This window comes from Mobula hypostoma, chromosome X1 (assembly GCF_963921235.1).
Source record: "Mobula hypostoma chromosome X1, sMobHyp1.1, whole genome shotgun sequence".
NCBI classification, from domain to species: Eukaryota; Metazoa; Chordata; class Chondrichthyes; order Myliobatiformes; family Myliobatidae; genus Mobula; species Mobula hypostoma.
The window spans coordinates 31,028,665-31,055,103 of record NC_086128.1 but is presented as its reverse complement, the minus strand read 5'-3'; the positions used below and the strand labels follow the sequence as shown (position 1 = coordinate 31,055,103).

General features: G+C 44.5%; 1 protein-coding gene across 3 annotated transcripts in view; it reads right to left on the bottom strand.

Annotated features, from left to right (window-relative positions):
* The window catches only part of rapgefl1 (Rap guanine nucleotide exchange factor (GEF)-like 1), a 131,155-nt gene that overhangs the window by 26,524 nt on the left and 78,192 nt on the right, over positions 1-26,439 (bottom strand). For all 3 annotated transcript variants that reach the window (XM_063037976.1, XM_063037977.1, XM_063037975.1), the window contains 5 exons: positions 16,530-16,627; positions 12,658-12,694; positions 7,139-7,217; positions 5,497-5,670; positions 3,733-3,830 (listed from right to left, as the gene is read on the bottom strand). In XM_063037976.1, coding sequence (XP_062894046.1) covers positions 3,733-3,830; positions 5,497-5,670; positions 7,139-7,217; positions 12,658-12,694; positions 16,530-16,627 — 486 coding nt within the window. The remainder of the gene's footprint in view (positions 1-3,732; positions 3,831-5,496; positions 5,671-7,138; positions 7,218-12,657; positions 12,695-16,529; positions 16,628-26,439) is intronic.

The following is a 26,439-nucleotide window of genomic DNA, read 5'->3' as shown; positions in this document are numbered from 1 at the left end:
CATTAGCCTTCATAAATCATAGTATTGAATACTGGAGATGGGATGTTATGTTGAAGTTGTACAAGACACTGGTGAGGCCTAATTTGGAGTATTGTTTTCAGCTTTGATGACCTACCTACAGGAAAGATGTGAATAAGGTTGAAAGAGTTCAGAGAAAATTTACAAGGATGTTTCCAGGACCGGAGGACTGGAGTTGTAGGGAAAGGTTGAATAAGTCAGGACTTTATTTCCTGGAGCATGGAAGAATGATGGGAGATTTAACAGAGGTAAACGAAATTATGAGAAGTATAGACAGGATCAATTCCTTAAGGCTGTTATAGTCAGGGGTGGTAAGGGGGATAAGCTCCTACTACCCATAAAATGCTCTCAATGGCATGGGTCTCAAATAGACTCTGACAACCAAGTCCAGTTCCTGGCTTTCATGTGTGGCTTAGCTACTAAGCCTGGTGGAACCATTTCTATTGACAGAAGGAGCAAAGGGCGGTTACTGACAGCGGAAGACCAGTCACTTCGGACAGAAAGGGCTCATCAGCTCTACTTGGAGAAGGAGAACTCTGATCTCAAACCTCCACTGCCTTGCGGCTAACCCACTCATGGGGAAGGCTTCGGGAGTAAACCCGAGGGAAAAATCCGGAGCTCAAGTCCCGAAGGCAGTCCTACGTTAAATCCAACACTGACTAGCAACTCCTGTGATGCCACTGGTACTGAACTGGACCGGTCTCTGCCGTTCCTTTGGGTTCATCAGTTGCACGGAGAGGGGGAGCTTGCTACATGGGCAACAGCTTGCTCTCCATATCGTACTGCCCAGGCTTGCGTATCTAGACAGCTTGGATGCAATATCCATGGTTGACCATAACCGATGGAGGCCTCACTTATTGATAGGGTAAATGCAAGCAGGCTTTTTTCATTGAGGTTGGGTGAGACTTGAACTAGACATCATGGGTTAAATGTGAAAGGTGAAATGTTTAAGGAGAACAGGAGGGGGAACTTCTCCACTGAGAAGGAGGTGATAGGGTGGAATGAGCTGCCAGTGGAAGTGGTGAATGTATGGTCGCTTTTGGCATTTAAGAGAAATTTGGAGAGGTACATGGATGGGAGGGGTATGGAGGGCTGTGGCCCAGTAGTAGGTTAATGGGAGATAAATATTGTAGTTCAGCATGGACTAGATGGGCTGAAGGGCCTGTTTCTGTGCTGTAGTGTCCTATTCTAAAAGGAGGATGGTGCAACAGTGATTACACTGTATAAAGTACTTTGTTCACTGTGAAGCAATTTAGGACCCAAAGGAGATTAAGTACAAAACTTTATCTTTCAGATCTTCACTTTTCCCCCAAAATGAACATCTTTAATTTATACGTACAATGCCTTTTATTGTACCCAGATTTCCCAGGCCACCAAAAGGATGTTAATAGAATTGGTTTTGTTTTCATTCCTCTCTGTCTCGAAGGAACTGAGAATAATTGTGATATTTCACTTCTGTTCAGGCTGACATTAACCACCCTGGAGACACAAGAGACAGCAGATGCTGGAATCTACAGATGCCGACTCTAAATAATTGGGCCAGGGAAGCTGTCAGTTTTAGCTTTCATTTGGCTCACCAATAACCTTCAGGGAAGAGAATTTGCCAATGGCACTGGGTGATCAATGGGCTTGGGTGTTAGCTTGGGTTAAAGATAAAAGAAAAAGACTTGATTTATTTGTCACGTGCATATCGATATATCAAAACATTCAGTGAAATGCAATATTTGTGTCAATGACCAACGCAGTCCGATGTGCTGGGGACAGCCCATAAGTGTCCCCATGCTTCTGGCATCAACTTAGCATGCCTACAGCTCAGCAACTTGAACTCACACACTGTTGGAACGTGGGAAGAAAGCAGAGCACCCGGAGGGAACTCACATGGTCACGGGGAGAACAGGCAAACTCTTTAACGGCAGTGGTGGAATTGAACACCGATCTTACAGGTGACAATGTAAAGTGTTTTGCTAACCACTACGCTACCGTGCCAGTTTTCATCCTCGGCCTGGTACAAGTTCATATCATCCCTTTTACCACCTCACAACACTGGTCATGAACACCATAGTCCCATGGGATGACATGTGATGCTTTCTTAATTAGGCAGCGACCCACTCAGGCCCGGAAGCTATCAGTAGAAAAATGACGACACAAGGTTCTGCAGATGCTGGAGTCTGGAGCAACAAACAATCTGCTGGCAGAACTCGGGGATGGGCGGGGGGGGGGCGGGGAGTAATTCATTGATGTTTTGGGACTGAAAGTGGAGTGGGAAATGGCTGGTATAGAGGGTGGGGCAGGGTAAAGGATGACTGACAGGTTAAACCATTTAGGGAGGCAGACAAAAAAAAAGGAGGAACTCAGGAGGGGAGAAAGGAGAGTGGAGGTGGTTAACTAACTCAGAGCGGACAAAGGTATGAGCCAATAAACAATCTGTTGGAGGAACTCAGCAGGTCAAGCAGCATCTGTGGGAGGAAAGGAACTGGCAACTCAACTTCAGCTATTCCTTTCCACTGACAGATGCTGCTTAACCCGCTGAGTTCCTCCAGCAGATTATTTGTTGCTCCAGATTCCAGCATCTGCAATCTCTTATGCCTCCAAGAGATGGACCATCTGCTCTGGGATTATACGCTTCTACCCTAACTCAACAAGTTGCTTGTGGAAACACACAGGAAGGCAAACATATCAACATAATGAAAGATATTCGCAAAACAGCAACCTCCTGACGAATAGTTTAATTACTTAATGGAAATGAATGAATTCTGAATGGCCTCTTGCCTAGTCTTGGGTAATCACGTGGTACTCCAATCTAGCATAGTTTGCTATGAACAGACACAGTTAGCTAGAGCAGTAATATCGACACATGATCTAATATGGAGTGATGTTACCTGGTGTAGGGTGGGTGGTTGCGTGGCATTGTTGGCTATGGTCAGACATATGCTGCCATTGACTGGTGTGATCCTATGTTCGTTATCAACATATTTATGTTAATAATAAATACCTAATTTGCCTTGGAGTTCAAACCCTACTGAAAACATTACATAGGGTGACTTGCGTACCTGCATCACTTCATTCTAATAATGACAGGTGAAGTTTTCCACTGGTATCTGTCTTACTGGCTTTTGACCAGAAGACATAGGAGAAGAATCAGGCCATTCGATCATGTCCAATTTATTTTCCATTTCAACCCCATTCTCCTGCTTCTCCCCATAACCTTTGGCCACCCTTACTAATTCAGCACCCATCAACCCTGCTTTAAATATACCCAATGATTTGGCCTCCACAGCCACCTCTGTTAATGAATTCCACAGATTCAACACCCTCTGGCTAAATAAAAAAATTATTTTCCTTATTGTAAATTCTAGTATTTTTATGTATTGCACTGTACTGCTGCCACAAAACAACAAATTTCTCAACGTACATCAGTGATAATAAACCCGATTCTGATTTGGATCTATTTATTTGAGATAATGGAAGCGGTAAAAATCTGGGCATAAAATTAGAATGTTGTAGAGTTCCTAGAGGACAGGATTCCAGAGCTTGGCAATTAAAGGCTGCTAGAACAGTGAAATTTAAGGTTGCACAAGCCAGGATCGTAGGAGCTCAAAGATTTAGGACAGTTGGAGAGATGGAGGGGGTAACACAAAATGCCAAAGGTCAGGCAGCCATGGAGGGATTTCATAACATGGATAAGAACTAAAATATGACAAGGTTCTGCCTCACCAGTGATTCCACAGACTCCTTTGTGCAGGCAAACAGATGAGTGTTAACGCCCAAGGTCGTAAACACGGAATCTTCATCCAACCGAAACATCGTTTTCTCTGCATAAAGAAAACACAGTTTGAGGATCACATCACAAGGCTTTGAACAACGTTACTTAAGCAGGAGAGAGTTGAGATGGAGTTGCTTGTGAGACGGAATTGTTCCTGAGACAGTTACTTTAGCATCGGTGAAGGAGAAATTATGGACACCTTGGAATCTCTACTTGGTCAACTGTTGTCTGCTTTGAATTTGGCCCCTCTCTGAAATTTAATACCCATTTCATCAAAATCCGCTAAAACATTCTAGCTTCTCAGCTGCAGTTACAATCCATCTGATAACTTCTGCCCGATTTTTTTTGTGTGAGTTTCAAATAATTTTAACTCAGTAACATGGGACTCTTGTGGCTCTCAGCAGAGGAAACCCACATCCTATCCATTCCTCCACCTATTACCCAGTAACTCTGCTATGATCTCTTGCAATCCAATCAGCTCCCCTTGCTGGTTATCTGTGGTGGGGAATTTACAGTAGTCAGATAACCTAAACAGTACATGTCTGGGAGCTGGGAAGAAACCAGAAAACGTGGGGGGAAGCCCAGTAGTCACAGGGAGAACCTGCAAACTCCATACAAATATCACCAGAGGTCAGGACTGAACTCGTCTCTCTCGATCTGTAAGGCTGCAACATGAGCCACTGTGCAGCCCTGCCGTCCCAGCCAGTACTGTCTCGTTTCCCTCTCCAAGTTCAGAAAATATATTTTTCCGAGTTGTTCCATTTCCTTGCATTGCAATTGAGATTTATTCACTGATGGAGCTGAATATATTACGATTTTTCAATTCACTGCTTTCCCATGTACAAAGCTTCAAGCACACTAATCTCAGAGTCAGCAGTTTTGTGTTCCAAACCGAGATCTGTTGCACTGCTGGGAGAACAGCATGCTGTCACACATGCCATTTCAAATGAAGTGTTTGACCTGCTTTCTCAGCACTGTTCATAGAACAGTACAGCACAGTACAGACTCTTCTGCCCACTACGTTCTGTCGTCCTATATATACCTACACCACAATCAATCTAACCCTTACACGGCCCGTAAGCCCTCCAATTTTTCTTACATCCATGTGCACACCCAAGTCTCTTCAATGTCCCCAAGGTATCACCCATGACAGTACATACCAGGCACCAACCACTCTCTGTGTAAAAACCCTCCCGCTGACATCTCCCCTAAACTTTACAAAAACTCACCTTAAAAGGATGTCCTCTGGGAGAAAGACAATGGCTGTCCACTCTGTCTATGCTTCTCAATCTTATACAGCTCTATGAAGGCACTTCTCATCCTCTGTCACTCCAAAGAGGAATGGCCTAGCTTGCTCAACCTATCCTCATAAGGCATTCATGGAAGAGGTGATCAGTTCTGTCTGCACCAAGTCCCCTCAGCAAACAAAGGTCCTGGTGATTAGTTTGTACCTCATTGAGGAACATTAATAGTGGGAGGAGGAGGCTATTCTGCCCTTTATTCCTAGTCTGCCAATCAGTGAGATCATGGCTGATCTGTTACTTTCCTGCACTGATCCCTTAATACCTAGAAATCCAGCAACATACTCTGTGACTGAGCCTCCACTGCCTTCTTGTTGAAGAATAAGGAAACTACTTCTCAACTTCATCTTGGATAAGCTTGCTGTATGTTCCACAGAAACAGAACTCCATATGCAGCAAAGAATTGGGTCTTACCGCCCGATGATCTTATAGCAACCAGCAGCAAGTTTTTGTGCACGGGCTCCTTTGACTCTTCTTCGCAGTGCTGAAGCTTCTCGGCTACAGACAGCACGATCTCCTGCACCGAGGCCGATAACCTGCTCTTGATGGTCACGTAGGAATGGTCAGTCGCGTAAATACGGCAGAAAACTGGTGGGGGTTGGTTAGGGAGGGAAAGGAGGAAGAGAATGAAAAAAAAAACACCGAAGCTAGCACCATGGCAGATCAGAATCATCCTCAACTGAAACCAGCACAGCAGAGATTTTTCCTTCAGCAACTTATGGGAAATACTCATGCCCGTTTCATTTACAAATTCTACAGACATTTCTGGCTCTGGCATCTTGTGCTGCATTTGGTTGAACTCCAGTTTTGGGTTAACCAGAATGTGCTTGCATTTAAAGATTAAAGATTAGCTTTACTTGTCACGGGTACATCAAAACATACATTGTTTTGTGTCACCAGTCCAAGGAGTGAAAGGAGCAAGTGTCGACATTCTTCCAGTGCCAACATATTATGCTCACAACTTACTAACCCTAACCGGAGCGTCTTTGGAATGTGGGAGGAAACAGGAGCATCTGGAGGAAACCCAAATGATCGTGGGGAGTATGGACAAGCTCCTCACCTAGAGCAGTGGAATTGAACCCAGGTGACTGCCGCTGTATTAGTGTTACACCAGCGCGTTTAAGCACTATTTTAATATCTAGTGCTCTGGCCTATATTTATACCTAAACCAATGGTGCAAGGTTTAAATATCTGTGAAATATAGTGGCAAGATGCTTGCAAACTTTTTGCTGGCCATATTTCACAGACTGCAACCGTGACTGCTGAAACAACTCACTGATGTGAAGTGGCTTGTCTCATCTACAGATCACGAAGGGGACCGCATGAATATCTGCAACAAACCAACTGTTGGAAGAAGTCAGCAGGTCTCCTTATCAATAGTCAGAGCAGCAGACACAAAATGCTGGAGGAACTCAGCAGGTCAGACTGAGCTCCACCTGAATACATCTCTCTGCTGTTTACTCTGCAGCTAGTAGAGTTTTGCTAGATGCCACACCTCTTGTTGATTGTGTGGAAACTAGTTATGACAGACTCATTCCAATAATGATGTTGAAACATCACCTACACCTTTCCAGACACAATAGCCTGATGGCACACCCATTGTTCCTGCATTCCTGACTCACTACCTAACCAAGCCTCATTTGTCTGCAGTCCGATGAGAACCGGTCCATTATGGATGCGTGTTCAGTGGCAGGGAACACCCATAAATCAGGGATTCAGGGAGTGACACCCATAAACTCAGTGATGTCTGCTTAGTTCATCTCCCACATGGATAGAAACTTGCTTGGCTCAGCTCAGGCGTGGTCTCACGTGCAGCGCCAAGGAAGAACTACTGACTCAGGTTCACTTATCAGTCACGTGCATTGAAACACACAGTGAAATGCGTCATTTGTCTTTAACAACCAGCACAACCCAAGGCTGTGCTGCAAACTGAGCCCTCAAGTGTCACCACACATTCCGGCACCGACTTACTCCAGTGTGCCCACAATGTTCAGCAGAACAACAGCAAAACAAGCCTCTTTCCCCACACGCACATGAGCCTCTGGTGGACACTTACTCTCATCCGTCCCACGCAGAGGTTCCCTCTGCTGCAGGCAGATATCCGTGCGACTGAAGTGACGGAACAAAGGCTTGACCTGTCAAGAGAAAGAACATCAGAGCATTTATATTTTCAACCAAAGGGACAGATTTCCCACTGGGATTTTTCCCAATTTCCCAACTCACTGGCCACAGGAATGGTATCAGAGCACTGGAGGGTGGCAAATGTTATCCCTTCCTTCAAGAAAGGTAGTAGGGATAACCTTGGGAATTATATACCGGAATGTGTGACAACACTTGTGGGCTGCCCCCAGCCCACACTTGGGTGTGTTGGTTGTTAATGTAAACAACACATTTCTCTGTACGTTTCAATGTACATGGGATAAATAAGTTAATCTGAATTTTACATCAGTGGTGGGCAAGTTATGGAGAGGATTCTTAGAGGCAGGTTTTACAAGCATTTGGAGAAGCGTGGTCTGATTAGGGTTACTCAGCATGGTTTTGTGATGGTCATGAGCCTGAATGAATTATTCAAATAAATAACAAAGGTGGGTATGTGGAATGCACTGCTAAATGCAGAAATATTAAAGATAGTTAAGAGCCTCTTAGATAGGCATGTGGATGTAAGAAAAAATAGAGGGGCCAAGTGGAAAGGAAGCATTAGATACATCTTGGAGAAGGTTAAAAGGCTGACACAACACCATAGGCCAAAGGGCCTATGTTCTTGGTTCCTGGAAAATTGGAGAAATTCATTCACCCAAGCCTTAATTAAATCTGACAATGTAATAGATTTTAAACAAAAACTAGATGAAGAATCTCAACCCAAACGTCAACTGTCCAGTTCCCTCCACAAGCCCTGACTGACTTGCTGAGTTCCTCTAGGGGTTTGTTTAATAACTTAAGATTCCAGCATCTGCAATCTCTTGCATCTCCTAGTCCTTCCCATCCAGAATAACACAACTAAATGAAAGACAGGACAGTACACAATTTTATTTATTCATTCATTTATTATTTATCTATTAGTAAGACCCTTAACAGAGTTGATGTACAGAGGGATCTTGGTGTCCAAGTCCGTAGCTCCTTGAAAGTGGCTATGCAGTTTTATAGGGTGGTTAAAGATTCTGCAGATGCTGAAATCCAGAGCAACACACACAAAAATGGTGGAGGAACTCAGCAGGTCAGGCAGCATCTACGGTGGTAAATAAATACTCAATACTTCGGGCTGAGACCCCTCATCGGGGCTGGAAAGAAAGGGGGAAGGCGCCAGGAAAAATGGTGGGGGAAGTGGTGAAAGAGGATAGCTAGTAGGTGACAGGTGAAGCCAAGTGGTGGATAAGGTAAAGGGCTGGAGAAGGAGGAATCTGAAAGGAGAGGACAGTGGACCAAGGGAGAAAGGGAAGAAGGAGGGACACCAGGGGGAGGTGATAGGCAGAAGAGGCGGCCATGGACCAACATGTCGGAACAGGAATGGGTAGGAATGAAAATGATTGCCCAACAGAAAATTATACTTTTGGCAGATGGAGCAGAGGTGCTCGACAAAGTGGTTCCCCCCAATTCACATCGGGTCTCACCAACGTACAGGAGGCTGTATCGGGAGCACCAGATACAATAGACAACTCGAACAGATTCACTGGTGAAGTGTTGCCTCACCTGGAAGGGCTGTTTGGGGCCCTGAATGGATGTGAGGGAGGTGAATGGGCAGGTGTAGCGTTTCTGTCACTTGCAGGGGTAAATGCCAGGAGGGAGATTAGTGGGGAGGGTCAAATGGACAATAGAATCATGGAGGGAGTGATCCCTTCTAGAAAGCTGAGAGTGAAGGGAGATAAAGATGTAGTTAGTGGTAGGATCCAGCTCAAGACGGTAGAAGTTGCGGAGAACAACGTGCTGGATGTAGAGACTCACGGGGTGGTAGGCGAGGACGAGAGGAACTCTATTCCTGGTAAAGTGACGGGAAGATATGGTGTTCGGAAAATGGTGGAGATGTGGGTGAGTGCAGCATTTATGGTGGAGGAAAGGAAATCCCATTCTTTGAACGAGGAGGACACCTTTGATGTCCTGGAAAGAACAGCCTCTCCCTGGGAATAGATGCAGAAGAGACAAAGGAACTGAGCATTTTTACAGGAGACAGGGTGGGAAGAGGTATAGTCAAGATAGCTGTGGGAAAAGTCAAAGTAGCCATAAAAAAGCATATGCCTGCATGCCTTTATTAGCTGAGCAAAAATTAGTTCTGGAGTCAGGAAGTTATATTGCAACTTTATCAAAACTGTAGTTAGGTTACATCTGGAGGACTGCATTCAGATCTGGTTTCTCCATTGAGGGAAGGATGTTGAGGTTTTGGAGAGGGTGCAAAAATGATCACTGTAATCAATAGCTTTTAACTTTCTTTTTGGAATTAAGCTTTTGAACCACCTGTACAACCTGGCATTTTTGTGGTGTGAACTTAAGTCTCGAAGGTGCAGGACGGTTGCAGCGTGGCGGGTACAAGCCGAGTTAAGGTAGCAGCGTCCAGGCCAGAGAGCCAGGAAGGAGCCAATGTACAGCCATTGCTGGAGTGGACTTGGAGGTGGATCCGATGCAGCAGAACTGAGGTGAGGCAGAGTCAAGGCAGAGCCTGTGCTCAGGCGCGAGTGCGAGGAAAGACTCGAGGTTCAATCGATTTGAACGCTGGACCGGATCGGAAAGTTCAAGTACTGGCCATATCAGGGCAGCAGAGTTCAGGCCCGAGAGAGCATCAAAGTGGCAGAGCCAGGGTCTGAGAGGAACGACTCGCTGTTTGAACGATTTAAGCGCCAAGCTAGATTGAATAAGTCAGGATGTTGAGGCCAGAGGCGAGGGATGGGCTGGTTCAGCTCGCTGCTCCATGACGTTTACCGGTTCCTCTGCTGAACTGAGGCTGCTGCCTGCTCCTGGATCAGATGCAGTGGTGCCTGGCTTCGTGTCTGCACACTGCTTCACTTTCATGACCTTCAGTTCTGAATGCGATTTCCTTACTTTTATTGTTTGCATAATTTCTTTCTTTTCATCTCTGCACACTGGGTGTTTGACGGTCCCCTTTTTTAAAAAAAAGGGCTCTATTGGGTTTCTTTGTTTTGTGGCTGCCTGTAGGGAGATAAATCTCAAGGTTGTGTATAGTATATATACTTCGACAATAAATGAACTTTAAACACGTTTACCAGGATGCTGCCTGTATTAGAGGGCATGAGCTACAAGGAGAGGCTGGACAAACTTGGGTTGTGGAGGGTAACAGCCAGCATCTTTTTATTGTGAGCAAAAGGGACTGTTCCTGTGCTGTCAAGGAAAGCACCGTTTTCATCATGATACGGAGCTCACAGCTGAAAGGGTGTCTGATCCTTCAAGGCTAGTTCCCCTGTTGGCGAGACCTTGCTCGCAAACCATTTTCATTCTTTTCTGGCCTCTGAATCCCACAAATGAAAATAAATTTTCTGACACAGATGGAGACCATTCAGCCTATTGTCTCTGGTGGTAAAAATAATCCTACTTTCCAGCAGAACTGTGGCCCTGCAGATCACTGCTCTTCAAGTGCACATATAAAGTTCAAAGTAAATTTATTGTCAAAGTATGTATATGTCACCCTATACAACCCTGAGATTCATCCAGGCACTTTCTAAACGTGGTGAGAGTTTCTGCCTCTACCAGCCTTTCAGTCAGTGAAGAAATCCCCGCCAAACATTATGCTAATTATTTTAATTCTACACTTCCTGCTTGTTGACCTCTGTCAAGAAAAATAGGTCCTTACCACTTACTCTATTCAGACCCTTCATTATGTTATACATATCAATCCCATTTCCTCTCAGCCTCTTCAGCTCCAAAGGCACCCCTAGCTTATGCAATCTTTCCCCCACTCAATGTTTCGATATACATGTGACAAATAAAGGTGATTTTTAAATTTTATTTTAAGATTAGGCAACATCTGTTAAATCTCCACTGCACCCTCTCCAGTGCAATCTCAAGGTGACCTAGAACATGGTGGGCAGAAATGTACACAATGCCCCCCCTCCACCGTTGTCTGACTCGTGTATAATCTTCTAGTTTTTATACTCTGTGACCCAGCTAATAAAGAAGAGCATGTTTTTTTTAACCACCTTATTAACCTATCCCAGTACCTTTAAGGAAAGGTGAATGTACTCTCAAAGATCTCCTACCGTTCCGCACCTACTAGTATCCTACCTCATTCTCTTGCCTTATTTCACCAAATGCCATTACTCACATTAGAAGTATAATTTTGGACAAGCAGGTGGGATTATTGGCAGTGAAAAATATACACTTTGTGGCCACTTTATTAGGTACCTCCTGTACTTACTAGAGTGGCCACTGAGTGTATGTCGGTGGTCTTCTGCTGCTGTAGCCCATCCACTTCAAGGTTCGTCATGTTGTGCATTGAGAGATGTTCTTCTGCACACCACTCTTGTAGCACATGGTTAACTGAGTTACTGTCGCCTTCTGTCAGCTTGAACCAGTCTGGCCATTCTCCTCTGACCCCTCTCATTAACGAGGTGTTTTGGCACACAGAACTGCTTCTCACTGGATGTTTTTTGTTCTTCGCACCATTCTACGTCAACTTTAGAGACTACTGTGCATGAAAATCCAGGAAATTAGCAGTTTCAGAGATACTCAAACCACCCTATCTGACACAAATATTCATTCCATGGTCAACGTCACTTAGATCACATTTCTTCCCCACACTGATATTTGTGTTGAACAACTGAACCTCTTAACCACGTCTGCATGCTTTTATGTGGTTGGCTGATTAAATATTTGCATTAACAAGCAAATTACCTAATAAAGCGGCCACTGAGTGTAATTATTTCCATTTCAGACACCCTCTATACGAGAAAGAACATGGACAACACTCCCTCACATTAATTCATTCCTGGCACAAGATGCTTATTTTCTCATGATGTCTCTTTTCATGGGCTCTCTGAAATGGAACTCCAAATCTCTGCTAACTTGTACAATGGTTTTATGTACCACCAAGTTCTTTTCTAACCCAATGAAACAGAGCAAACTTCATCAAAATCACCCTGATAGCCATTGCCACCCAATCAATAAACTCAAGTGAAAGCGTTGAGCTACAATGACACTACGTGTTGTTCATATGGCGTGGAAAAGCCACCCAAGCTCAATTGAACTACTCTCTGTAAGGAGTTTGACTGCAGGCTTGTTGGCCTAGAAGGGCCCGTTGCCGTGCTGTATCGCTAAGGAAAATAAAAATAAAACATAACCTAGATTCCCCAAACCTCCAAACACAAGGGAGTGCAATTGCTGGAACGTGGAGGAACTCAGTGAGAGGCATCTGTGCAGAGACATATTGGGTTGAAGTCTTGCATTGGGACCAATCCATACAGCCACATTTATTTCATGTAAGCTATTGAGCAAAGGAGGTCTGAAAGTTTTCAGTCAAGGCCAGACTTCCACACAGTCCCCACCGTTTGATTACTTGGTCTCCTCAATTCGTCATTAGTTCGTACAAGTTTCTTCGTGCTGAAAGGGAATTTTTGAAGCAAGGGGAGGATTTACCTGTTTCTTTCTCAAACAGCTGCAGTCCTCAGGAGGCCTGTGAGAGGTGAATAAATAGTGTTAGTGTTAGACCTGTATCATGCTGAGATACATCCTAGGATGCGCTGGGACACATCATCAGTGATGTAACCTGGGGTCATCGGGTGTTTCGGGTCTTTCAACATCAGACACTCTCGCCCAGGTGACCCAGCCAGGGTTGATCAGATCCCGGCTTGTGTCCCAGCGGCATTGGTCCATGGGTCACACCTCTTGATCCATAGCCATCTGGAGGTATCATATTATAAGCAACTTCACACTCCATAATAACAAAGAAGACTATTTAAGCACTTCATGAACACCCACATTAAGTTGTTAATACTCAATAGTGATATGAAGTTTACCACTTCAACAATGCCAGAGGTTATTTATACATTGACTGTAGGCAGGGATTTTACAAAAAACACAATCTGATTACGAAACACCACTTAAATCAGTGGTCCCCAACCTCCAGGCTATGGACCGGTACCGGGCCGCGAGGCATGCAGGGGTGCAGTGGTAGCCGGGATGCACCCAGCACATCTTTAAGAAAAAAGCCGAAATAAACAAGAAATAAACAAGCTGGGCCGACATTTATGTGCCGGGTGGCACCTAATTAATTAGCTTGTTTATCTCGGCTTTTTTCTTAAAGATGTGCTGGGTGCATCCTGGCTACTGCTACACCCCTGAATGCTTCACGGCCCGGTATTGGTCCGCGGCCCAGAGGTTGGGGACCACTGACTTAAATAATATGCCATGTGGATCTCCCATAATTGGGAGTAATAGAGGAAGCTGAAGACCAACAAATATTTTCAGGAATATTCGCACTGTTAATCCTTTGGAAGAGTGGGCAGTGATCTTGTTTGAAAGAATTTACAAGAATGATTCCTGTGATGAGGAGTTTCAGACACAGGCTTAGACTATAGTGCTCTCTGACTCCATTACGAAGGGCTGTGGTACAGGATGATGTGACTAGGCTGAATAATAGTTCTGCACGGAGTAAATGGGGGAAGTGCCTGTTTGTGTGCTTTAGTGCTCAGATTCTATGACAAGGGAGTTGATTTCCATGGAGCAAAGAATGCTGTGGAGTGATTTAAGAGTTAAGCGATCTCACAGGTAGTCTAGAATGATTCTGGTGAAGCTCAGCGACTACTTGCCGGCAGCAAACAAAACAAAGAAAATTACTAACTGCTTTATTAATCACACTTATTCCCAGTAAACAATCACCATAATCAATAGATTGAAACTTCCCTTTCGATTTGAGCTTTTGAATGGTGTGAACTGAAGTTTCAAAGGTGCAGGACAGTTGCAGCGTGCAGTACCATTGCAGCGTGGTGTGTACGGCCTGAATCCAGGAGGATTTTTTCCGGGCACGAGTGCGGGGAATGAGGCAATGCATGGCCATTGCTGGAGCGGACTTGGTGGCGATTTGAAGCGGCAGAACCAAGGAGAGGCGAGCGAGGCAAGGCGGAGCCCAGGCCCAAGAGCGAGGAGAGACCCGAGGTTTGCTCGATTTGAGCGCCAGGCCAAATTGGAAAGGTTGGGTGCAGGCTGCATTGATGCGGTGGGACCCGGGCCCTAGAGCATAAAGCAGCAGAGCCCGGGTTCGAGAGCAAGGAATGACCCAAGGTTTGGACGACTTAAGTGCCAGGCCAGGTTAAAAATGTCAGGGTGTCGGGACCAGGCCGGTTCAGCTTGCCACTCAGAGAGGTTTACTTTTCTCTGCTCTGAACTAAGACCATGGCCTGCAAATGATGGGCTCCTGGACTGGCTACAGAGATGACTGGCTTTGTAGCTGTGGGCTCGCTTTCCTGAACTTCAGTTCTAAATGTTATTTGCTTACTTTTATTATCTGTACTATTTGTTTTTTTCCCCCTCTCTGCATACTGAGTGTTTGACCGTCATCTTTTTTTTAAAAAATGGGTTCTATTGGGTTTCTTTGTTTTGTGGCTGCCTGTAAGGAGACGAATCTCAGGATTGTATATACTTTGATAATGAACGTATTTTGAACTTTTGAACTTCGAAAGGGTAAATAGACAGAACCTGTTCCACTAACAAATAGTTCAAAGGCCAGGGGCACAATTTTTAAATTCCGACCCGAAGACTTAATGGAGAAGTGAGGACAAGGAGAGCAGTTGTGACCTAGAATTTACTTCCTGATGGTGTGAGAGAAACTGCCAATCAGGTCCTTCAAAGGGAAATATACTGACGTTACCGCAAATTCATTTTCAGGGCTATGGGGAAAGAGGAGGATGGCGAATCAGCATAGACTTGATGGGCTAAATTGACTTCTTTGAAACTATCTGATTATGGACGTTATGGGCGGTGTGCTAATTGTCACTTGGCAAGTAACACAGAGGCTTGGATGCAAAAATCACTACCAACAATAACAGCGCCAGAATTTGAGATTGCATTTCAATGGGAATTGATTCAAGCTACTTTGAGCTACGCCGTCCATCAGAGGTGCAGAAGATTTTGCCCCAGTCTGCATACATGTGACAGATTTCACCACCAAGGGTCCAGCAAGACCTTTAGTGGAACAAAATGAGCCAGAGATGACTATCTCAAAGAACAGAGGATGAACCTTGTTCCGGAAGGGCACATTGAAAGAACAAACCCCTTTTGTTGGGATGAGTTTAACCAGCAAGAACGAGCTGTTTCTGCATGTCAGTGGCTCCAGCTGTGAGATAAGAGAATGTTTTAAGTTTCTCCAGTAAATTAGTTCTTTAGCCAGCGGGTAGTGAATCTGTGGAATTTGTTGACATAGACATATGTGGAGGCCAAGTTATTACGTATACTTAAAGCAAAGGTTGATAGGTTCTTGATTAGTTGGGGTATCTAAGGTTACAGGGAGAAGGCAGGAGAATGGGGTTGAGAGGAATAATAAATCAGCCATGACTGAATGGCAGAGTAGACTCGATGGGTCAAATGGCCTAATTCTGCTCCTATGTTTTATGGTTTAAATGAATTTGTTGCACAGTCAATGATTTAGGAACAGCTCCTTCTGCTTTGCCATCAAATTTCTGAACTATCGATGAAACCATGAGCACTACGTCACTATTTTGCAGTACTTATATATTTCTTATCGTAGCATAGTCATTTTTAATGTATTGCACTGTACTGCTGCAGCAAAGCAAATAATTTCATGACACGTTAGTGAGAATAAGCCTGATTCTGATGCACTCTAGCACACCACAGCCATCACCCCATAGACTCCAATCCTGGGAAAATGGATAAGATTAAAATGTAACATCGCTGCCAACTCCTGATCCAAACTGGCAAAGGAGGACACAGAGGCTCTGTGTAAGCACACCTTTCCACAAAATACCTATATACTTGTCCTACAAAGAACCTCCTGCCTCAGTTGTGTCAGAATCTACCAGTCTGGCCTCAGTAGCCATTGCAGAATGGAGCAAAAGCAACTCCTTCTCACCCTGAGGGACAGAAGGTGGTGAAGACAACGACGACAAAGAAGAAAAATATCTATCAAGGAATATGCACTATTCCTTCATTTCAATTATCCTATATTCCTCTCTGAAGTTGAACCGTATCGGATCAATTGCGAGAATGTGGCAAATGCGTATGCAGGCGATTGATTGCGTGGTGAATCGATTGGGCCTCCTACGTGCGGGAGACGCACTCTTTTTGCGCAGGCTTTCGAATGCGCATGTTTTTGTGTCAGCGGGCCCGGTTCATCGCTCCTGCACTGCAGGTTGCCCAGCGCGTTCCATGGCTAAAATGATTCATTGAAAAAGTTTAATTTGTTCTTGCTTGCACATACATAACAGAAGCAGCTTTGCATTTCTGCCATGTTTGATTCCTCACTTTCTTTCTACATGTACAGTTTCACTCCTGACCTGTATTCCACTGTTTCCACCATGTGCTGAAGTCTCGAGATCTCGTCATTCAGACTTGGATAGAGTTGCAGGTCCTTTCTGGCAATAGTATTCAGGTCCTATTTGATTTAAATAAATACACAGAAAAATAAATAAATGAATAAGTACAGAGATATTTATTTGCAGATCCTCCCCAGGCTATGAACACCTCACTATGTACAGCCTGCACGTGTTCGAGAGACTGACAGGATAGATTTGCTGGCTGCAAGTATCTTCCCATTAGACCGTAAGTCACAGGAGCAGAATTAGGTCATTCGGCCCATCGAGTCTGCTCCGCCATTCAATCATGGCTAGTTTATTATCCACCCCAACCCCATTCTCCTGCCTTCTCCTCGTAACCTTTGGTTTGTAAGGGTGATAAAGGTTACAGGGTGAATGCAGGAGAATGGGGTTGAGAGGGAAAATAAATCAGCCATGATAGAATGGCAGAGCAAACTCATTGGCCAGTTTTATGCCTTATGGTCTTTCAATATTTGATAGGTTCACTGAGATTCTTTCACCAGGTGGGGACTCTGTTTTCTATAATATCATTGCATCTTGCAGAGGAATCTGAACGGTTGAGCATAGTGCCCTGGTTTAACTACGCATTTCGCTTGGTTGGCCCATGTCTTTACTTCAACATATTGCTGGGTAGCCAATATTTTTGACTTGTGAATTGTTTGGAGGTGTAGAGTGAGCTGTGCGAGTATGGAAGACACTGTGTTTTCCTGTCTCTTTGGCTGACAGCGGCTGCTGTTAATCCCATCAGACCACATGGCCAGTGGCCACGCATAGAGCAGCAGCACGTGGATCACGGAGGGGGCAGCTGTGCAGCCCAAAGCCCATCACATTTCAAACTCAGCAACAACTGGCCGACTGTGCTTTCTCAAAGTAGCAAGAGCCAGGCCATTTCCCTTCGGGCCAGGTCTGTGTAATACAAATTAGCTGAAGGTCTTGCGAAACTGACCCCACCAGTTACTGGTAGCGCAGGAAGATGTTCAAAGTTCAAAGTACTTTTATTATCAATGTATACTATACACAACCTTGAGATTTGTCTTCTTACAGGCAGCCATAAAACAAAGAAACCCAATGGAACCCATTTTTAAAAAAGGCCGTGAAACACCCAATGTGCAGGAAAATAAATGTGCAGATAACAAAAGCAAGCAAATAACATTCAGAACTGAAGTTCACGAAAGTGAGTCCACAGCCACGAAGCCAGTCACAGCCGATCCAGGAGCCCGTTAGTTGCAGGCCACAGCCTCAGTTCAGCGCAGAGATTGTAAACCTTGCTGAGCAGTGAGCTGAACACCAGCCCATCCATCTCCTCTGGCTCTGACACCCTGACCTTTTCAATCTGGCTTAAATCGCTTAAGGTCGACCAAACAGTGGGTTGTTCCTCGCTCTCAAACCCAGACCCTGCTGCTTCGATATGCTCTTGGGCCCAGGACCCAACTCCTCGATTCGGCCCATATCTGAACTTTCCAATCTGGCCCGGTGCTTAAATCAGTCAAACATCGGCTTGTTCTTCACTCTTGAGCCCGGGCCTCGCTGCTTCAACTCTGATCTGCCACTTTGAATCATCTTCAAGTCTGGTCCAGCAGTGGCTCATTCCTCACTCTCAGGGCCAGGCCCTGCTGCTTCGATTCAGCCCATACACGTCATATCGCAACTGTCCTTTACCTGAAACTTCAGTTCACACTGCAAAAATGCCAGCTCGTACAGGCTACTCAAAAGCTCAACTCTGAAAGGTAACTTATGGGTCATTGATTGCAGTGATCATTTACCTGATAAAGTGTGATTAATAAAGTAGCTAGTAGTTTTGCTTGCTGCCAGCAAGTCGTCACCGTATGTCACCAGCGTCATTTTAAACCGGATGTTTGTGGGAGATGTGTTAACAGGAAAGTTCTGAACATCCTGAGGTCTGTGTGGTCCTGATAACACAAACTACAGACAGCAAAGGTACTATATGTGGTGCAACAGTTTGGCCATATTCATTTGCTTCTTCCAGAACATCATTACAGTGTGTGCCAGATTCTCCAAGGAAAGTGATCTCTGTTTACAGCCACTAGTCACTGCAGTTCCTAATCCACAACTCCAAGGTCGCTGCCTGCTTTCCGGATTCCTCCACCCAGTCACAGTGAGCTCCACTAGCAGATAGTTCAACTCACACATCTCATTCTTTTGTTCTTCCTCGTGCTCAGCTCTCCGCATTGTTGGTTGTGTGTTTGTTTGTGAGAGAGAACAGAGAACGTGTGTGTCTGTGAAGTAAGAAAGGTGTATGTCTGTGAAAAGGAAAGAAAGAGCGAAAAATGTGCATGTAAAAAGGGGATAGAAAGTATGTGTGTAAGTACGTGCTCGAGCGTGTAAGAGAATGTGTGTGTTTTTGAAATGTGAGAAAAGGTGTACGCGTGTCTGTGAAAAGGAAAAAGAGAAAAATGTGTGTGAAAAAATGGAGAGAATGTGTGAATGTAAGTGTAACCATGTGTTTGTCTGTGTTTGAAAAACGAGAGAGAAAGTTTGTGTACATGGGGGGGTGAGATAAAAGAGGAGAGAAAAGAGAAAAAAGAGGAGAGAAAAGAGAAAAAAGAGGGAGAGGGAGTATGACAGTAAGAATTTACTTGTGTCCCTCTCATATGATCATACGCTCAACTTTCAGTCATTAACCCTTAGTTCTGATCAGATCTAAGAAGTGGGGATGTTTGCAGATGACTGCACAAATGTTCTGCACCATTTGTGACTCCTCAGGTAGTGAAGCAGTTTATGCCCAAATGCTGCAGGACCTGGGCAATATCCAGGCTTGAGCTGACAAGTGGCAAGCAACATTAGGGCCATGCAAGTGCCAGGCAATACCATCTCCAACAAGAGAGGCTCTAACCATCATCCCTTGATATTCAGTGGCATCACCATCAGTGAATCTCCTACTATCAACATCCTGGGGGTTACCATTGACAGGAAACTGAACTGGTCTAGCCATATAACTATCATGGCTACCAGAGCAGGTCAAAGGCTAGGAATCCTGCGGCATGTAACTCATCTCCCAACACCCCAAAGCCTGTCCGCCATCTATAAGGCTCAGGTCAGGAGTGTAATGGAATACTCGCCACTCGCCTGGATGAGGGCAGCTCCATTGACACTCGAGAAGTTTGACACCATCCAGTACAAGGCAGTCCACTTGACTGGTACCCCTTCCACAAGCATCCAATCCCTCCACCATTGATGAACAGTTGCAGCAGTGTGTACTATCTACAAGATGCACTACAGCAACACATCGAAGTTCCTAAGGCAGCACCTTCCAGACCCATGACCACTACCATCTAGAATGATGAGATCAGCAGATACCTGGGAACACCACCACTTGGAAATCCCCCTCCAAGTCGCTCACCATCCCGACTTGGAAACATTAGATTAGATTAGATTATGAGGACATGCAGTCCTCTTTTATTGTCATTTAGTAATGCATGCATTAAGAAATGATACAATGATCCAGAATAGTATCACAGAAACACAAGACAAACCAAAACTAAAAAAAACTGACAAAAACCACATAATTATAACATATAGTTACAACAGTGCAAAGCAATACCGTAATTTGATAAAGAACAGATCATGGGCACAGTAAAAAAAAGACTCAGTCTCTCGAAAGTCCCATCATCTCATGCAGACGTAGGAAGGAAGAAACTCTCCCTGCCATGAGCTTCTAGCGCCGCAAACTTGCCAATGCAACACCCTGGAAGCACCCGACCACAGCCCACTCCAGTCCATCCGAAAACTTCGAGCCTCCAACCAGCCCTCCGACACCGAGCACCATCTCTGCTGAGTGCTTCGACCCTGGCCCCGACAATAGGCAAAGCCGAGGATTTGGGGCCTTCCCCTCCAGAGATTCTCGATCGCACAGTAGCAGTGGCAGCGAAGCAGGCATTTCAGAAGTTTCTTCAGATGTTCCTCCGTGCTCCTCACATCTGTCTCCATCAAATCAGGATTGTGCACGGTACCTACTTAACAAATACGATATCATTTCGGAGCGGCCGCGCGCACTGCGTCGCGCCGCCATCTTCTCCTCCCCTCCTTATATCACCGTTCCTTCATTGTCGCTGTGTCAAAATCATGGAATTCCCTCCTTGACAGCACTGTGGGTGTCCCTACACCTCAGGGACTGCAGTGGTTCACCACCTTCTTAAAGGTGCTAAATGCTGCCTTAGCTGGCGATGCCCACATGCCGTAAATGAATAAATATATTTTCTTTAAAAAATGGCCTTGGTGGCGCTCAAAATTAATTCAGTAATTTCTGTCTTTTCCCCCTCACTGTTCTCAGATACCGCTGTACTTGGAGAGCATGTACCATATAAATGCAAGTTATTAAATTCAGCAGTAGGATCACTAAGTCAGTTCAATGCTCAAACTGGTGCTTGCTTCCCTGAGATTACGGGTCTGTGATTATGGTTGAACCCTGTTGGCAGCTAGATGACAGCTCCTAATAGGATGTAGGGCACACACCAGACCTCTGTGTCTCACACTCCAGTGCAGAGCAGGAAACATGCTGGAAGTCAATGCTGCCATATCTCAATCCTCACTCTGCACCTGGGCCCACCAGAGGTTGCTGAGCTGAACGTGGATGCACTTTGCATCTGGCCCCTCAACATTACACCATCTGGAACTGACCAGCAACATGGCTCCATTTAATGGGATCACTGACAGGAAGGGGATTCCCAACTTATATTCAAAAGTCTTAAGCCTTTTCTATATTTTTCTTTTTTCAATGTATATTTATGTTTCAAATTTACAAAGCTTCCAATGCTTTTATATACAGTTAAAATTAAGAAGTTTCAAAATAGCCCCAATTAATTGAAGATTAGCTTATTTAGCTAACCTGGTCAGATTGGAAGAGTTGGGCTGAAAGCCGTTTACCTTTGCTGTATAACATATGACATAGAAGCATAATTAGACCTTTCGGCCCATTGAGTCTGCCCCGACATTGAATCATGGCTGATTTGTTTTCCCTCTCAACCCCATTATTCTGTCTTCTCCCCATAACCTTTGAAGCCCTTACTAATCAATGACTTATCAACTTCAACTTTAATTACACCCAACGATTCGGACTCCACAACCACCTGTGGCAATGAATTCCATAGATTCACCACCTTCTCGTTACAGAAATTCCTCCTCATTTCTGTTCTGGAGGATTGTTGTTATATTCCGGTGCTGTTCCCTCTGGTCCTAGACTTCCCCATTTTTGGAAACATCAGCTCTGCATCCACTACATCTCGGTCTTTCAATATTCGCTGTATTTGGAAACAGAAGATGGAACCTTTCTCCCCACCACCTGCAGCTTGCTCACAGACTACATCCTCAGCAGGAGGCAGCAATGGCAAAATTGTCAGTAGAATGGACGTTGCATATCTGAACAGGGTATCTCTAGGTTTTTGTTTTAACTTCTACTCCTATTTCAGGACCCCTTTTAGCTTGGTGAACCAGAACTATAGAACTCTACGCCTGAATTTATTAGAGCCAATTCTCAACAATAATACTTGATACTCCTGAACATTAAACAGTCACATTTCAAAGTTCACTCAAAACAGGCAAATGAACTCGGGATGACCCAAGTCTAGGTTTACCTAACTGCAGTTAGAATTGTGGACTTAAGGGAACAGGTCAATCTTTATAATATGATAAAATAGTTTCAGCACAATCCAGTCACTGATTGCATTACCAAAGAATGTGCTAATTACATACAAGTCATAAAGTAAGGAAGGCAAATGTAATGTTAGCATTTATATCCAGAAGGTTAGAATACAAAAGCAAGGCTGTAATGCTGGGGCTTTACAAGGCCGTGGTCAGACTGCATTTGAAGTATTCTGAGCAGTTTTGGCCCCTTATCCAAGAAAGGTGTGCTGGCATTGGTCAAAAGCATGTTCACAAGATTCTTGGGAATGAAAGGGTTAACATAGGTGAAGTGTTTTACAGCTCTAGGCCTGTACTCACTAGAGGTCAGAAGAATGATGGGGATCTCATAGAAACCTATCGAATGTTGAAAGATCTAGATAGCATGGACGGGGAGAGGATATTTCCTAAAGAGGGGGAGTCTGGGATCAGAGGGCACAGCCTCAGAATACATGGTATCCCTTTAGAACAGAGATGAGGGGTAATTTCTTCAACCAGAGGGTGGTGAATATTTGAAGGGATAACTCTGAGGTGTTAGATTAGGAGGTATCCATCATTATCTGTTCCCGGAATGACAGACATGTTAGAGGTCTATAGTTGAGCGTGATTTGCATACCTATGCACGAACCCACCGATTTGAAGGAGGTGGCTCCAAGAATAGATTTTCCAGTGGCATTTATCCAGGATTATTAGCAAACTGTTGTTTGTGGGAGTTTGCTGAATGCAACTTGGCTGCTGAATTCCCTTTATTACAACAAAGACTACATTTCAAATGTATGCTATTGGTTGTAATGTATGGTGGGGAAGTCTAGGACCAGAGGGTATAGCCTCAGAATACAAAGACATCCCTTTAGAACAGAGATGAGGATGGTGAATCTGTGGAATTCTGCTCCGATCGCTTACAGTCTATTAAAATTCAACTCAATAAATCACAATACAGCAGATGTAATCTACTGGGGTACTTTAGAATGGAGTACTTGAGAAGGTGGGCAGACTGGGGAATCCATTGCATGTCTAGGAAAGGGAGGCAAGGTTGGGATGAGGTGTCAGAGGTCAGTTTTTCACACAGAGAGTGGTGGGTGCATGGAATGCACTGCCAGCAACGGTGGTGGAGGCGGAGAAAATAGGGTCTTATAAGAGACATGGTTGGCACAACTTTGTGGGCCGAAGGTCCTGTAATGTGTAGATTTCTACGTTCTATGAAACTGGAACAGGGAAATTGTTGGGAGTATTATTGAGGACATGAGTAAGAATGGAAGGTTAGGGCTTAGGCCAGTGAGGGAAGGGGGTTAATTCAGGTGAAAAAAGTAAGGAGCAAACAGTGTCAAGTGAGGTTAGGCTTGAACCAAATGGGTCTTCCAATCAGTGTCATAAACAAGAGATTCTGCCGGTGCTGGAAATCCAAAGTAACACACACAAAGTGCTGGGAAACTCAGCAGATCAGGCAGCATCAATGGAGAGAAATAAGCAGTCAACTTTTCAGGCCAAGACCCTTCATCAGGACTGGAAAGGAAGGGGGAAGAAGTCAGAATAAAACGTGTGGGAAGGGAAGGGAAGGTGTACAAACTAGGTTATAGGAGAAACCAGATGAGGGGGAGGGGGAGAATGAAGTAAGAAACAGGGAGGAGATTGGAGGAAAAGGTAAAGGGTTGGAGGAGGAGGAGGAATCTGATGAGAGCAAGGAAAGGAGGAGAGGCACCAGAAGGAGGTGATAGGCAGATGAGAAGAAGAGAAAGTGCAAGAGGGGAGCCAGAATGGGAAATGGAAAAAGAGATGGGAGAAGGAGGGAGAAATTACGGGAAGTTAGAGAAATTGATTCCAATCAGTGTCGTACTTCAGGAGGAGCACAACGTGGAGAAGAGTGTGTGAATCACTTCAGACATGCAAGGGGGAAAGCACACACTAAAGTGCTCAGATAAACTATTGGCATGAAATAAGCTGAAAGTAGTACTGACTGTGATTCATCTGAGGAAAATCAAACCACAGCCACTTAAACTGGGAAAGAACGTGTTTTGTGACTGAATTTCCAGGCAATAAATCAGCCAAATAAAGCAACACACATCAAAGTTACTGGTGAACGCAGCAGGCCAGGCAGCATCTCTAGGAAGAGGTACAGTCGACGTTTCAGGCCGAGACCCTTCGTCAGGACTAACTGAAGGAAGAGCTAATAAGAGATTTGAAAGTGGGAGGGGGAGCCAAATAAAGTGATCTTTCTTCTGCTATTATCACCCACCATCCTGCTTTCATGACCAAATTAGTTCTCACATATGGCTTAATCCACTCATTTGCTCCATGTCAAAGGCGCACTCATAGGAAAAAAGAATGGGTCTTCCTGAATGATATGTGGAACAATCCATGTTTCAGTCCTTTGGCCATCTCCCTCAGAGTCATAGAACACCACAACACTATCACCACTCTGAGTGAAGTAGTTCCTCCTCATGTTCCTCTTAAACATTTCAACTTTCACCCTTAACCCCTGACCTTTAGTTCTAGTTTCACCTACACATGATGGAAAAAGCCTACTTGCATTTACCCCATCTATACCACTCATAAATTTGTATACCTCTATCAAATCTCCCCTCATTATCCTACATTCTAGGGAACAAAGTACTAACCTATTCAACCTCTCCTTACAACTCAAGTCTCGGCAACATCCTTGTAAATTTTCTCTGCACCCTTCAATCTTATTGATATCTTTTCTGTAGGTAGGTGACCAGAACTGCACACAATACTCCAAACTGGCCCTCACTAACGTCTTGTACAACTTCAACATAACATCCCAACTCCTGTACTCAATGCATTGTTTTAGATTCATCTCTGTTCCCAGTGCCTTGATGACTGTTGGTTCAGCTTCCTGCTCTCATACAGTCCTCAGAGGTTTCATTGTCATTGCTGCCAATATCCTCCTAACTCCCACTTTCAAATGGTCCTTGCCCAATTCATTTATTTCCTCAAATTTTCTATCTCTATCTCAGGGGATTGATTAGCAACATTATTGGCCTCAGATCCCCACGGGTATTTTAACAGTACCTTCACCCACCCTGCTTCTTGTAAAGACTTGGTACAGGGTGGGTGAAGGTACTATTTATTCCCCTCCATAGATGCTGCCTGACCTGCTGAGCTCCTCCAGCATCTTGTGTGCGTTGCTCAAGAGTTCCAGCAACTGCAGAATCTCTTGTGCCTCAATAACTTTGTTTCTCTCAAAGGTACCAGGATGATGGGAAGGGCAGATGTTATACATCCAGCAGCTACATGGGAAAGTGCTTGTATGAGAAGTGGGGCAAGTGCTGGTGCAGATAGAACAGTGAACCAGAAAGCTATGAACGTAACAGGCTTTCAGAATGCTGAAAAGGGAAGGGCGAGGAAGATGTGCTTGGTGTTGTCATCATGTTGAAAGTGTCAGAAATTACAGAGGATGATACATGTATTTTGGACGCTTTCTATTTTTATTTCGGATTATTCTTTTTGAGATTTTTTTCCCAGTGCCCTTTTCCCTCTATTGCCTGACATTGTGGATTGCTGAGATGTTTCCCATATATTTGTGCAGTCTCCAAGGTACCACTTTATAGTTTCAAGTCTTGGCAGCAAGTGATAGTGGCAGGGACACCATCACAGCCAATGCCAGTCTTCTGCAAACTCATAGAATTTTCTTTTGAACTTCAAAAGTAAAGTTTACTCATAAAGAAATATACACAAGCAGCACATAAAATATACAAAGCACCATTGCACACATGCAGCCTCTAGGTGATACACACTTCAAGTGTATGGTTGGATTTTTACAGAGGGCTTAGCTTCACATTGTGGACTTGTGGCAGGGCCTGAGACTGCAGTCTTTCCCCATCAGAGTTTTTGTGTTGGCCTCAGAACACATCTTGCTGTGCCCTCCTGCAGCCTGGAATGTGCCAGTCAGCAGTATTCCCCTACAAACATCTTGTTGTGCTGGATGACCAACAAGTTTCAGGCAGATCAAAGTGCATCTTTCACTGAGTTTGTGAACTTCCAGCAGCACCTGATATTTGTCTCAGTGTGTGCCCCTGGGAACAGGCCATAGATCAGAGTGTGCAAACAGTGGAGATGGTCCCAAAGCCATTTGCGTTTGCGTCATTTATGATACTTGTAACAGAATTCTTACTATTTACAAAGACACATGGCTCCTCTAGTAAAGTGGTAATAAACATGTAATCAAGATGAGGAAATAAACTACATTGATCTGGATATTAACTCTCAAAAATGG